This window comes from Mustela lutreola, chromosome 9 (assembly GCF_030435805.1).
Source record: "Mustela lutreola isolate mMusLut2 chromosome 9, mMusLut2.pri, whole genome shotgun sequence".
Taxonomy (NCBI): Eukaryota; Metazoa; Chordata; class Mammalia; order Carnivora; family Mustelidae; genus Mustela; species Mustela lutreola.
This window is the reverse complement of record NC_081298.1, coordinates 92,376,938-92,392,367: the sequence shown is the minus strand read 5'-3', so window position 1 is coordinate 92,392,367 and position 15,430 is coordinate 92,376,938. Positions and strand designations below refer to the sequence as shown.

General features: G+C 38.4%; 1 protein-coding gene across 1 annotated transcript in view; it reads right to left on the bottom strand.

Moving 5' to 3' along the window:
- GMCL1 (germ cell-less 1, spermatogenesis associated) overlaps nt 1-14,778 on the bottom strand; it is a 40,286-nt gene extending 25,508 nt beyond the window's left edge. Inside the window, exons 1-6 of the mRNA XM_059187901.1 lie at nt 14,277-14,778; nt 8,124-8,247; nt 6,229-6,325; nt 5,011-5,108; nt 2,328-2,440; nt 1,629-1,694 (exon numbers count right to left, since the gene is read on the bottom strand). Coding sequence (XP_059043884.1) covers nt 1,629-1,694; nt 2,328-2,440; nt 5,011-5,108; nt 6,229-6,325; nt 8,124-8,247; nt 14,277-14,536 — 758 coding nt within the window. The 5' untranslated portion in view covers nt 14,537-14,778. The remainder of the gene's footprint in view (nt 1-1,628; nt 1,695-2,327; nt 2,441-5,010; nt 5,109-6,228; nt 6,326-8,123; nt 8,248-14,276) is intronic.
- Nucleotides 14,779-15,430: the final 652 nt, after the last annotated feature.

The following is a 15,430-nucleotide window of genomic DNA, read 5'->3' as shown; positions in this document are numbered from 1 at the left end:
GAAATATGTATTAGTTTAAACTTGGTATCACCAGCTGTTTCTCCCCCTTCCTTTAAGCCGTAAAAACCAGAAGAACCTCTAGGTTTTTAAGATGGCCACTACAATTTATCTTCTTTTTGAAAGACCTCAATGAGAAATTTAAAAAAGGAAAAAGATTAAACTGTTCCCAATTCTTTTCTTTCTTTTTTTTTTTTTTAAGATTTTATTTATTTGACAGAGAGAGAGATGGAGAACAACCTGGGAGAGTGACAGGCAGAGGGAGGAGAAGCAGCCTCCCCACTGAGCAAGGAGCCAGATGTGGGGCTTGATCCTAGGACTCTGGGATCATGACCTGAGCTGAAAGCAGACACTTAACCAACTGAACCACCCAGGTACCCTGATGATTTTCAAACCAAACATAATGCAGAGCTTTGTTTATACCTTGCCATTATTAGGTAATGATTTTTTTTTGCAGAAAAACACTTCTCAAACTTTTTTACCCGTTACCTCGTAAGGGCAGAGGAAAGGAAAGGACCCAGGAATCCAGGAAATGGGTCTTAGTCAAAAAAATAACATTTCTATGATTTCTTGTATTTCATCTTTAAAGCTCAAAGAAACTTGAATTCTCTCTATTCCATATTGTATTTAAATGTAAAAATGTTTATCTTTTCCCCCACCACTTCCCTACCCACCCTTGCAAGAAAAACAACAACAAAAAAAAACAACCCACAAAAAAAACCCCAACAAATCAGTGAAGTTGACATCACAGGACTCATCTCTTCGAGAGCAGAAACCATGACATAATCACCTCTGCATCCTTCACAGCACCTAACAGAGTACCTTCGTATATAGCGGACATTCAAGAAGTGTTTGTTGAAGGAAGGCAGGAAGGAATTATCAGCCGATGTTATTCAAAAGGCCAACCTCATTGTGAATTTGACTTCATCAGGCCTAGCAGAAAGTTTAAAACAACTTCCTTAATTTTGCAGGGGTGCCTGACTGGCTCAGTTGGAGCATGCAACTCTTGATCTCAGGGCTCTGAGTTCAAGCCCCACACTGGGTCTGATTACTAAAAATAAAATCTTTAAAACTTAAATTTTGAAATGGTAAAGAAGGTTTTTAAACTTTTAGATTCTCAGCGCACCTGGGTGGCTCAGTCATTAAGCAGCTGCCTTTATATCAGGTCATAATCCCAGGGTCCGAGATTGAGCCCTGAGTTGGGCTCCCTGCTCTGCAGGAAGCCTGCTTGTCCCTCTCCCACTCCCCCTGCTTGTGTTCCCTCTCTGGCTGTCTCTCTTGCTCTCTGTCAAATAAATAAAATCTTTAAAAAACAAAAGAAAACACAAAAAAAACAAACTTTTAGATTCTCTCAGAGCATAGCAAAGGTAAGGTAACACTTGACATTTTTCTATAGTTTTATAGTAACAGTGAATTATTCAATCAAAATTAGTTAAAATAGTAGACATAATACACATATTATTTATGACAAATTCATGAAGCATTTCTTCAGTTCATAGATGTCAAGATACCTTTCATGAAATTATTCACTTTTCGTAAGTAATATATTTTTGTATAAAGCAAATGCATACTTTAACAAATAACCATTATTTTAGCGTGATTAATTACAATGTTATTAAAAATTAAAATACCTGAGTTCCTTAAAAAGTTCAACATTCTGGTGAGTCATCAAATTGTTGAGAAGCCATTCTAGGCACCTGAAATTAAAACATGGCATTATTTATTATATGATACATAAAAAAAATCCTGTGTTTATGTCTTATGTAGTAGGACTTACAGTTAAAATAAAAACAATTAGTCTTGCCAGAACATGCTCAAATTTTTAAATTTAACAACCAAAAATTTAGTATTGTTTTTGTCAGCAGTTATTAAGGAAATATTCTCTTTATATTAATAAGAGCATTTCTAATTAAGAAAACATTTCAAGTTGGTGTTACATCATTTATGCAGGGGCCTTCACACTTCTATTACTTTCTTTCTAATTTGAAAATGGGTACTATAATACTCAGGAGTTAAAAACATTGCCAGTAGGTGTGCTGATAAATATGTCTATGATGCCTATTACTTAAAAACTATTAATAGAAAATACATGGAGTGACCAGAGTTTTTCTAAGCCACGTATAAGCATGTATAACCCACCCATGGTCATTTACAAAGACAACACTTTCAAGGAATTTACTAATTCATCCAAATGTAAAAAAGAACTTTTTATAACAAAATTCTAGTCCCCTATTTTTTTTTCTTTCTTATAGCTATACATTCTCTTAAGAAACGAAAGCAGCCAAATTCCCACAAGTGGGATGGGAGGAAAAATAAAAAAGGTAACTCACTTTTTCTTTACAGAATCTAATCCATAGGTCCCTGCTGATGTGTAATAGCCACATACAGTTTTCACATTAATTGTTTCCTTCATTGTCTCACCACACTGCTGTATTAAACCATCCTGTAAATATAAATAAGCACTGGAAAGGCCCATTTCACGTGGGAAAAATTAGCTCTGAATATGTGCTTTTACATATTAAAAAGTAAAAAAAAAGAAAAAAAAAGGAAGAAGGAAAGAAAAGAAAGAAAACTCATTAAGTGCAGCAAGCCTAAATTTTTAAGTCCAATAAAAATATTGAAAAAAAAAAAATCCAGCAAGTATTCAACTAAATACTTGGAATTGAAAAACAGAATGGAGGGGGTAAAAGCAGTAAGGCAGTAAAGTAGAGCTGAATATTGCTATTCTCTTTCTTTTTTATTCTTCCCCTCTCTGGGAACTTTGCAAATTTAAGCAGCATTATGTCTGGTTTGCCTGTTCTTTTAAAATTAAGATCTTTTAACATACTCAGGTGACCATGTGATAGACAAGTAAACAGTATGAATCATCAGAAAGTGTTTATTAAAGTATAAAATACTTATCAACTTCTAAGAGATGCACCTAAAACAAATACATTACTATTTACACTAAAATATTAATCTGAAATGTTTATATGTAAGATTTCAAATGAACTAATTTTATTCAATATATGGAAAGAATGTCACTTTTTACCTAAACTTCTGAAACATATTCATCATGCAAGTATATTATTAAGTTAGTACGTTAAGTCATAAAGATGATGCAGAAAATAGGTTTATGATAAAACCAAAAGGACTAATGTTAGAAAATAAAGTGTACTTGTTAAAAATAAGTACTGAAAGGATGACAAATTTAAAAAATTAAATGATCCCAGCTAAGTATATTGAGCAAGCTATTTACTAATACTTCAAATAAATAAGTATACAAATGTCACAGAAAAGGAAACTTAGTGAACTTTTTCTAAAGATCAAAATAAAATACTGACCGACCTTAAGGATTTTAAACTTACCTGAAAGTTATTTGAGACTACTCCCCTCTTAACCTCCTCCACTTTCCTCTTAACACCTTGTCACCAAGTCCAGTGGATTACCCTTGATTAATCTTTCTTTGATCCCGTTTTTCCTCCCCATGCTTATTGCTACTGCCCTACTTGAGACGCTCACTTGGACTACTGCAATAAGATTTTGTCTCTAATGTACTCATTTTTTTTCAATACATCCTTTACGTTATTTCTGAAGCATTCTTTCTAAAACTTCTGAAGTAAACTTTCTAAAACTTTTTGATTTGATCTAAAACTTTTGATTGTTCCCCTTTTCCAAAAGGGGAACATGGGTGGCTCAGTTGGTTGGGTGTCCAACTCTTGTTTTCAGTTCAGGTCATGGTCTCATGGGTCATGGGATCAAGCCCCATGGGGTCCTGTGCTTAGAAGAGAGTCCGCTTGAGGATTCTCTCCCTCTGTCCCATCCCTCACTTGCGTACCTACATATAAAGTCTAAAGTATAGAGGGATTTTCACAGTCTGGCCTCTGTTATGCTCTCTGCAACCCTTCTTTTATTGTGCTGGAGCTTCTTATCTCTGTGCTAGAGCCATGTTCCACTCAGATTCTCTGATCCTCTACTGTTTCACATCTCTTAGTATTAATTTGCTCTGTAGAAAATGCTTCCTTCCCCTCTTTTTTGCAAGATAAATACGTTTTCAGTTTTCAAAACTCAACCTCCTCCTTTGTACCACCAAGCTAAACTAACCACTCCCTCTGTTCATCTGCTAAATCCTACAGAATGTTTATTATCGTATCTATAATACTGGGCAATTCTCACTTTATCTTTGGGTCTATTTATCAACACTCCCTCCCCCATTTCACACACACATTATATTGTGAGTTTCCTGAAGGCGGGTACTATGTCTTAATTTACCTTTAAATTCCTATGCCTAGTTTGACACATTGCTCAATATACTTCTGTTGAAAGAACAAATCTGTCATTCTACCAATGGATTATATATATTTATGTGGTTTACCACAATTATTTCATAATTAAGAAAAAGTTGACAAAGTGGGCACTCAATGTTTTTCAAACCCATGACCTAAATAAATTTGTAATCGTAAGTGATCTGCTTAATAACAGTCAAGATAAATCATTAATGAATAGAGATATGTAAATGGACTTAAACAAGTAAACTCTTACATTATAGTAATTCTAAGGTATCTACACTGAAATAGCTTGCATTCATCTTACACAGACGGGATGACCCCCTGAGTTATAATAAATCGGTTTTCACTGAGCATTTTACTTTATATTTTTGGGGGTTAAGCATTTTAAGTGACTTATCACAAATGACATATTTACACATTTCATTTTTATTTTTAAAAATTATAAAAAGCTAAGCTTTTTGTTTTTAGAATAGATACTTTTTTTTTTTTTAAGATTTTTTATTTATTTATTTGACACAGAGAAAGATCACAAGTAGGCAGAGACACAGGCAGAGAGAGAGGAAGGGAAGCAGGCTCCCTGCTGAGCAGAGAGCCCGACACGGGGCTTGATCCCAGGACCCCAGGATCATGACCTGAGCCAAAAGCAGGGGCTTTAACCCACTGAGCCACCCAGGTGCCCCTAGAATATATACTTTGAAACAAAGATCCAACTGTGATCCTTTCTTTAAAGAATGTGCATACTCACCAACTGCAACATACAAGCTGCTGCCAAAATGGCAATAACTCGACTGGGCTTTATTAAGACATCATCTCTATATAGCGACCCAAAGGCAACCTGCAGTGCTGAAAGCCAAAGTAGACCCAGGGAATGAAATAACAGTGACATCTATAAAAGTATTACAAAAATAACAATAATGACCATCTTTATACTTGAAGACATATATCAAAATGTAGTATATACATAAAAGGTTAAGAGAAGTATCACTATTTAAAATGCTAGGAACGGTAACTGATTAATGGTGCTAATTTAATAACAATGTTACAAATTGCCATTTATTCTACCTAACAGAGTTGAATTCTTCTACAACTAATCTTGATATTAAGATACTCTTGGAAAAAGTTTTATAAAGATACCCTGAGTAGACCAATCATTAAGCAACACAGACCCCATGATGATCTTAACCCTGATGTTTCAGTGCTTCCTTCTTGGGGAGTGGGGAATAGCACCTGGTCCACTCCATGAAACACTCTCCCTGAGCCACCACAGCTATCTAGGCCTGTCCTTCCTTCTCTCCACTGTCACTCTTGCATGTGTTTTATAAATATCCTTAACTTTTCTCTTTGCCTATGTTGTGAGTACTGGGTACTTACACTTGGGCAATCAAAGAGGGGAGCAGAGAACGAGAAGTGGAACAGGAATTAGGAGAGTGACAGGACCCCTGAGGCTTACTAAACTGCTGAGGCCTAAAATAAGTCCCTAAATCCTCTGGGCCTCTCAGCTTCCTCATCTAAGAACTCAGAGCTCTTAAACACTGATTACATGATTCATACCCTCTTGTTCCCAGAGAAAGTCTTCATACATGGGAAATAATCAATAAACACTATATACCAGCTTTTCTTTTCTTTCCTTTTTTTTTTTTTTTAACCAGCTTTTCTATGTGATTTTTAAAAAGAGTCATACTCTTCCCTCCTTCACCCTACATCCTCCGTATCCCAGGCAAATATAATTATGAACAGTAAACAGTAAACAGATTGATAAGGCCTACAAGTAGATTAGGAACAGATAGAACAGAATTGGTAAAAACTATGGAGCTGAGAAAATGAATACAAAGCTGACACTCTGGGGTATTAAATGAAGCTTTCTTCTAGCCTATAAGGTTGGAAGAAAATATTTATTTTCTACCAAAAGCATAAAAAGGTTATGTTATAATTTTTAAATAATAGTAATTATAGTGATGGTTACCTTCTATATCAATATTCTGGTCCGGAATCTCCAGTTCAATAATATTCATGCTGGATTCTTTCCAAGAACCACTGAACATACTAGAAAAGTAGCCAGACTTAAAAAACAAAACAAAACACCCAATTATCCAGTACTTTCTGTGTCTTCCAAATTATTTTCCCATTTCTAATTCCAAGTAATTCTTCTAACAAAATGAATCCATATTATTTTAGGAGAAAAAGAATAGCTAAATTTGTCTATAGGATAATGAAATTAAGGATATTTTAGGTATGTCAAAATACTTTGGTTAGTATCAATTTAATGAAAATTAAACCAAATTCTCATATTACTATCTGAACTGAATTCCTATATTACTTTTGAACCTTACATTAGTTTTTTTACTTAGTTCAAACAATTTCTAAGTCTATTACAGGTATGTTTTCCTTCTCAATGGCATTCTAAATTTAAGCTTAGAAAATACAGCATATATTTAAGACTCTCATAAACCTATGACAACACATAATGTAAATACAAGATCATGCACTGAGAAGAAGTGAAGACTAAGAACCTTCCTACTGTTAAATCCTTACTGTTGGTGGCTATAAATGGGATGATCCCCAGAAATCAGGATTAATCTAAAGTTTAATCTAGTCAGAAAATTCCAGAATGGACCTAAATTCTTGGAAAGGTACCAGAATGGATGAAGCCTTTAGTTACCTTCTAGATAGCACCTTCCATAATTTGAATACTTTGGAATACATCAAAGAGTAACTAATTTTACTGAATACTTAGTATGTATAAGGCACTGTGAATATAGCAGTAAACAAAACATTGTTTCTGTCCTTAGGGGCTTACTATATTTCAGCATGTGGTTTATACTATAATCAATATAGTTGCTCTTGAGAGGGAAAGCCTTCACTGAGGCATTCTCATCCTTAAATCCACAAAACTGCTTTCAGTGATTAAAAAAAAAAGTTATGTACCCTATCCTCAAGTTGAGACCAATATTCTGATATATTCCCTGAGCTATATATTTCAAGCCAAAGTAAACTTGTTCAAAAAAATTAAATAAAAACCGCTATGATTAAATTCTTATAGAAAAAGTTCTTTTAAAATATTTCTACTGAAAATCTTATACTATACTGTCTTACCAGTAATTACTGTCAAACGGTGAAGAAGAGAGAAAATATAAACTCCATAGGATAAAAACTGAATTGTTCACTGTTCTATTCCCAGTGCCTAGAACAATGATTTGAAGAAAGAATAGATAGATTTGATGAAAGAATAAATGAGTAAAATATTTGAGCCAATAGAGCAAAATTTTCTTTCATTTTCAGAGTTCTGAACCTTTAAATTGGGGTGACAATATTACCAAAGTTGGTAATATTTTCAGCACACAAACCAAATAGGTATATCAGCTAAATGAATTACTCTGTATTTGCTAGGTCTTTAATTTAACTGCATTTTCCAGAAGGAAAGAAGAGTAAGTGTCAAGAACTTTCTATTAATTTTCAACCATATCTACAAAATAACATTTTGGCTAAGTTCATCTAGTTTAAATAATTACATTTAAAAAAAAATTCAGCCATCTTAACTTTAGACATTTTTCCCTAACTTTTTTCCCTTTTGTCAACAAAAGGTACCAAAATAAGAACCTTACTGTAGTAATGATCAAAAGATATTTGCTGGTCTGGTTGACAAGGAAAATTCAAAATCTGTTTTCTAGACTATACTAACTGTGTGCTGTATTTCTGATAAAACAAGATTTTGAAATCAGATGACAGGACTTATAAACAACTACTGTCCGTACAAAGAGACTGCTATGAAATGCAATTAGAAAGAACATGACTTGAAAGAGTTTGAGCTATTTTTAAGTAACTACCTTGTTTACTCAAACAGAAAAATAAAATACTTACTTGACATAAATATATTTTGTGTAAGTTCCACTCTTCTCCTAGAGCACAAATCTTAATGTCACTATTTTCACCATTCAAAAATAATGTCTGATAAATGTACTTGGATGTACTCTTTAATTTTTTCCTGTTAAAAGAAAAGCAAATTTTATTTTTTTTTAATTTTTTTTTTCTAAAGATTTTATTTATTTATTTGACAGAGAGAAATCACAAGTAGATGGAGAGGCAGGCAGAGAGAGAGAGAGGGAAGCAGGCTCTCTGCTAAGCAGAGAGCCTGACGCGGGACTCGATCCCAGGACTCTGAGATCATGACCTGAGCTGAAGGCAGCGGCTTAACCCACTGAGCCACCCAGGCGCCCCGAAAAGCAAATTTTATATATGTGTAAAACTGAATGTTTTACTGATTCTGCAACTCAAAATATTCCTTTTGTTCAATTTCTAAGAAATAGAGCCAACTTATCCTCTGTGTAAAAGGACAGAAGCATGTAATATTCAAATTTACATTAGTACCTAAGAAACTAATAACAGTAGTTATCTAATAGGGTACTCTATTCCTAAGAGGGTTAATGGCTAGATGGGACCTTTCATTGTGCATCATTTTTGCAAATCGTGATTGTTGAACTAAGTGAATTACCTGTAGATCAGCACAGTGATTTTTGCTTACCTCCTCGTTTAGAGAATAGTACTATGGAGGATCTCAATACAACTACAATGATACTTCTATGCAACTACAAAACTGAGAACAAGAGTAAAAATTTTACCTACCCAAGTAATTTTTAGAATAATTTAGATTTAATCTTATTTTGGTACCAAAACATTTTAAACTAGTTAAACAACATTTTTTCCCCCCGTTAGACCAATGATTTGCAGCCTTACATAAAAGGTTTTCAAAACTATGCTCAATGGAGAAGTGTCTTCAGGGCCACCAGGGAGAGCTGGGGAACAAACCCTGGGCATCCTCACCTAACTTCAACTAGAACAGCATCACAACTTAGGGATTTCTGCGTTAAGATTTCATTTAAAAGATGAATTATATATTTTTTAAAGTCTGATAATCATTGTTCAAGATGGTCCAATGAATAAGAAAAGCCCTAGGCAGAGGCCGATGAACACCTTTTTATATTCCTGGCCAATCCTGACAAGTTTTCTTGGTAGTTAAAAAATTTTAATCTTTAAGAAAATGAAGTGTTTCAGATGATGTTTTGAACCAATGTGTTTGACAAGTCTTTCCAACAGACAGTAAAAAGAGCACATGCTTTGGTAGTGGAGAGACTTGGGTTTGAGTCCCAGCTCCACCATAGCTCAGTTACCCCAGATATAAAGAAGATATTAGTAGTAACCACCTTACTGGGTTACTTTGAGAAATAAATGGGGCAATATAGCTTCCAGTCCCTGATGGCACCATCCCCAAATTACATAAAAGATTAAAAGAACAGAAAGGATTAAGCCCATAACAGCAGAAAGTAAGGGTGGGCTTATCACCTGAAAAGAGCAGCAGAAGCCACAGCCCGGAATGCATCATGAAGGTCTAGGATGGAGGCTGAAACCCATCTGCCCTTCAGAAGCCTGTGTGGGTTGAGGGGAGGGGTCTCAGGAGAAGCAAAAGGGTAAAAGTGAGGCTGAAAATGGGGAAACGTGTTCCTTTAATGGCCTCTTCCACAGTGTATGAACAAAGAATACAGACAACCAGAGTACAGATAATTCAGACATAAAGATTCCAAGGCTCTTCTAAGAAGGAGAGGACAAATCTCTCAGGAAAAGCCAAGATTTTAGTGTAGGTGTTGGCACCCGACAAAGCAATCCTCATTCTGGTGTTTGAGAAATCTGTAGCCTGTGAGCTCTTGACACATTCACCCTGAATCATGGTCCCCAAACTATGTGTCGAAGCACCTGGAGCACCACAGCAAACTCAGGGATGCGTGTAGAATATTTTATATTCGAGGGCAGCAATGCATCTTTCAGATACCATGCTATCTACTACTATTAAGCAGTAGTTTGAACCTAACTATGGGATATTTCTTTAGGACCAGAGGAACCATAGAAAAAATTGCTGTGCTGTGAACAAAAAAAGTTTGGGAATCTCTGCTCTGAACAAACTCACTCACCCCATCATCCAATTTAGTAGTCAGTCTTCCTACTTAAAGGGAAGGCTTAGTAGAAATAGGTTTACTCGATTAAAACACACACACACACACGTTTTTCATTCTTAAATATAAAAAGACAAGCAAGGATGACACAACATGAAGAGAATTAGGAGCACTGAGGACTATTAAAAAGAGAGAAACTGGCCCCAGAGGAAATATATTAATTCAGGGAAGAGAGAACTTAAAACACTCTAAAATTAGTGTAGCTAAATATCTGAGATTACTACATTTATAAAACAACAGGATACTACGATAAAGGAAACAAGGGAAAAAAGAGCTCTTAGAGACTAAAAACATGGTTACTAAAATTACAAAGCCAAAACAGAGGCTGACTGAGAAAGTTAAGGAAATTTCCCAGAATATAAAACAACAACAACAACAAAAAAAACTAAAAAGAAAAAAGAAAAAAAAAAAAAAACGAAAAGAGAGAGGTAGAATCCAAGAAACCCAGAATCTGGTTAAGAGGAGTCCACAAGAAAGAAAAAACAAAGATAACAGGAAAAAGGAAATCATGGAAGAGATTAATGGAAGAAAATTTCTCCAAACTAGTGTCCAGATTGTAAGGATCAGCCAAGTATTGAGGCATTAAAAAACCCACACTTAAGCACATTCTAGTTAAATTCCAAAATACCAAAGAAAAAAACCCCAAAATTTCCAGAGAAAAAAAGGTCACCTACAAAGAAAAAAGAATTAGACCAGAATCCAATTTCTCATCCACACTGTAGGCTAGAAGACAATGAAGTAATGTCCTCAATGGTATGAAGTTATATATGAAGTTATTGTAAATATCTATACTCAAAGGATGAATAAAGTGAAAGTCTAAATTCACATTTATTTATTTATTTTTAAGATTTTATTTATTTATCAGAGAGAGAGGGCGAGAGAGCAAGCACAGGCAGACAGAATGGCAGGCAGAGGCAGAGGGAGAAGCAGGTTCGTGGCCGAGCAAGGAGCCGGATGCGGGACTCAATCCCAGGACGCTGGGATCATGACCTGAGCCGAAGGCAGCTGCTTAACCAACTGAGCCACCCAGGCGTCCCCTAAATTCACATTTAGATAAGCCCGAATTACCTCCTTTTGCATCCTTCTGAGGAAGATACAGGAGGATGCAGTTCTCTAAAATGACCGAGAAAGAAAAGACGCAGAAAAGAAAAGACTACAGAAAAAAAGACTACAGAAACAGTAGATCCAATCCTAGAGATGTGGTAAAATTAAGTCCCAGGATAAGCTCAGACCTGGAGAGCAATGGATCCAGAATGGAACAGGAAGATGAAGGGACTCAAGAGCAGGGGTCTTGGGTTTGGAGGAGAACACCATGAAACTATGTTTGGAAAGATAGGAAAACCTGAATATATTATGAAGGAATATTACTCTTTTGTCAATGGTGAGAAGTGGGGAGGCAGTTAGAAACCAGGAAAATGGGAACTATTGCAATAAGATACAAATGAAAACAGGGCCTGAATTTGAGCACTTGATGGAACGTAGAAAAAAGATGGCACTTAAACGTGAGGTTAGAAAATGTCTCCAATAGAAAAACAAGGAGTTTTGACACTGCACCCAGGAAGGTATCATTTATAATCCTATCACACTATTTGACTTTGAGGTGAACAGTATTTACATAATTCTAACAACAAATACTGTTTACTGGTTTCAAAATTTAAAGACAGTCTAGGCACAGCAAACACAGAAGATCTGGGTACAGAACAGCCGAGTTTTAATAGTTATCTAACATAAAAGTAAAAAATACAGTTGTCAAAAGGTGTGAATGAAGTGGAAGTTTGGCTTGGAAGCCACAGTTTTTCATGGTGTAGTTGGCTAAGATGGCAGAGTGCATCAGACAACCTCAGGGAGCATAACTGGTGCCAACACACATATTTCTAGGTCTTAATATTTTCTTACACTCCTCATCCATGCCAGGCTGAATAACCAGGCCTCTTCCACTGATAACAAAACATACTAAATTCTCCATGTATTTTCTAGTAAGTATTTGCTTTAAAGACTTTCCATTCTAGCCAACTCGCGTAGTTCAGGGGTTGGCAAAGCTTTTCTATAAAGGTCTGGAGAGTAAATATTTTTGGCTCTGTGGGCCAGAAAGGCTCCAGGCAAGTTTGCTGGCATCCCAACAGGCAGCTGCCTGCTTTCTCACCGTGGCCTACCACATCACAGCAAACTTCTCTACCGTCTAGTGTGGGCTATAGCCATACCATCTCCAGTATCTGAATCTCTGGTGGGGAAAGATGGCTATATTCCAAATTTGTTTCTTTCTTGGGTATTCTGTTTCAGTCTGAGAAGTTGTGATTGCACCTTTAAATCCTCTATTCCTGTATATTTTTAGAGATCTCTTTACCTCAGTAGTTTACCTTCAGTAGTTAATTCCCCATTACTTGCAAATAATGGTTATATTAAAATTTCCCTGTTCAAATTACAGCATAATTTCTTTTTTGAATGGATCCTGACATAGATTTCAATAATGGCATTAAATATAAGTGGTCTAAAAAAATAATTAAATGGCAGAGATTATCCTAAAGGATTAAAAAAAAACCCCAATTACATGCTCTCTCCAAAATATCTATTATAAAGATACAGGTAAAAAAGGAAAATGGAAAAGATGTACCTTTTAAACACTTATCAAAAGAAAGTAATAATGGAAATTTACTAGGGACAAAGAGAGACATTTTGTAATAATAAAGGGTGCCAAATTATCAAGGAGACATAATTATTTACTGAGTGCTTCAACATCAGGGACCACGCATTATACACAATCAAGTATTCGTCAAACCCTAAAAGCCAAGTATTATCAACTCCACTTTACTTATGAGGAATTAAAGCTATTAAGCACAGAGTCCAGACTAGAATTCAGAATCTGAGCTCCTTATATTAGACTGACTCTCCACAAAGGTGGTGGGGGTGAAGGGGGAGGGGGGAGGTGAAGGTGGTGTTCATTTTTGTAAATAAATACAAGCACTCATATATAAAACTTATGAAAAAGATTGTTTAGATATCAAACTATTAACAGACATAATCCATAATACTTTTATTTTACAATAGTTAAGTTACACTTGTGTAGCAAACTTTTAAAAATATTTTTCTAAACTTTCATTTAATAAATTACATTTATGTGACCCCAATGATTATCTTTTTTTTTTTTTTTTTTTTTAAAGATTTTATTTATCAGAGAGAGAGAGAGAGCAAGCACAGGCAGACAGAATGGCAGACAGAGGCAGAGGGAGAAGCAGGCTCCCTGCGGAGCAAGGAGCCTGATGTGGGACTCGATCCCAAGACGCTGGGATCATGACCTGAGCCGAAGGCAGCTGCTTAACCAACTGAGCCACCCAGGCGTCCCCCCAATGATTATCTTTAAAAAAAAAAAAAAAAGGCAACCAGATTGCTTTATGTGAAAACATTCTACGCATAAGCTACATTCTGATTTTCTAATTCACAAGTAAACACCCTGTTTTTCAACTCTTTGAAAAAAGGTTAAGCAAGTTGCAGCACTGACTGACACACACCCACGGCCAGCGTTCAAGTACTAGAGACTCTGACTTTGTTCCTGGTAAGGAACACATGTACAGTATTGATAAACTTCGCCTTTACAGTTAAAGAGAACTCCTCATGTATGTGATCACTTCCCTTTACACTGGTGGAAGACAGCGGGGGGAGGCTTAAGGTAACCGGATGCAAAACAACTCATTCTCCTGCCACCCACTCAGGACAAAGGCCAGCCAGCCGTTCCAGTCTGAGGTTTAATGAGGCTTGGCGTTTACCAGTCTCATCCTGGGGCTGTAATGCCACTCGGGCAGCGTCTGTGGTTTATAATCCAGAACGCCAGGCGTCTCCTAAGGCGCTCCCCATCCGCCGCGCATCGGGCTGGCTCCCACGCTTCCCGGTCAAGGGCGCATCTGGTCCTCACCCGCTGGCCAGCACCGCACCCCGAAGTGCAGCCGGCGCCGGGCTTATCCGCAGGCGCGGCCCTGGAACCGCCCAACAGGTGCGGACGCGTCCCTGCACTTACCTGCGCGGGGTGTTGAGGAGCCGCTGCTGCTCGTCCCCTTCCTCCTCATCCTCGTCAGTCTCGGAGTCGGGGTGACAGTAGCAGAAGGCCCCGCTGCTCCGCTTGCGCTTGCGGCTGCCCGGGCAGTAACAGAAGCCGTGGCCGGCCGCATCGCCGCCAGCCTCCGGCCTGCGAGTCGAGCCCCCCGCCCCAGAACCCGGCTCCTGCTGGGCTCGGGCTCGTCCCGGGTGGCGCAGCACTCGGCTGCTCAGCGAGCCCATGGACCACGGCTCCCCGGGACTTCAGGGAGCGCACCTCAGGGAGCCCAACGGAGACCGTCTCCCGCCATGCCCCGGCCGTCGCCGGCCTCCAACCAGCCCGGGTGCCTATACCGCCACCTTCTCACGCGCAGCCCCAACCGTTGCAGCGGACGCTACCGCGTCCATCCTCCGCCCCGCCCGCCGCGCCTATGCGCGCGGCGCGCCGGGACCGCAGGACCTCGCCCCCTTGCTTTCGCAACAAAGCGCGGACGGGAGGGCGCGTGCGCACGGCGAGCCTCCGGAAGGGGCGGGGAAAGGCGAGCGTGCGTGGTGGGTGGGGCTGCGCCGAAAAGTACCCGGCGCGCTAGAACCGGGAATCGCGTAGGCCCTTGCTGTGGTGCTGTCAGCTTGGGACTCACACTACCGGGAACGTTGGGGCCAACCTAGAGGTTCGCCTTATTCTACACACCCCATTGTATTCGCCCGACCGGGAGCCCCTCCCCCCCCTCATTGATTCACTCTGCAAAAGTTCCTTGAGTTCCGAATACCTAACCTAGTAGGTTCTGTGCTAGGCAAGGGACAAAAAGGACGGTGCTGTTTGGACTCTTCCTTAGAAGGGCTCACCACTCGCTAGGATCACGCCTTGCAGAGATTTGGCAGGCTTCCTCAGGGAGGAGGCCCTGTAATGTGGAGTTTGCTAGGCTGTTGTGTTTCTTAAACATCAGCCTTCTGCTGCCCTAGACGGGTTATGGCAAGTGCTCCCTACACTCCTTACCTTCTCTCCTAGCGGCAGTGGAACGTCTGGGTAGGGTCTGGTACCGGCACCCGCAGGGCTTACAGTGCCTTCGGGAGGCCCGAGCAAAATTTACAGCTGTTTGTCTGGAGTGTACAGCCGTTGCTATGGACTCTGGACAG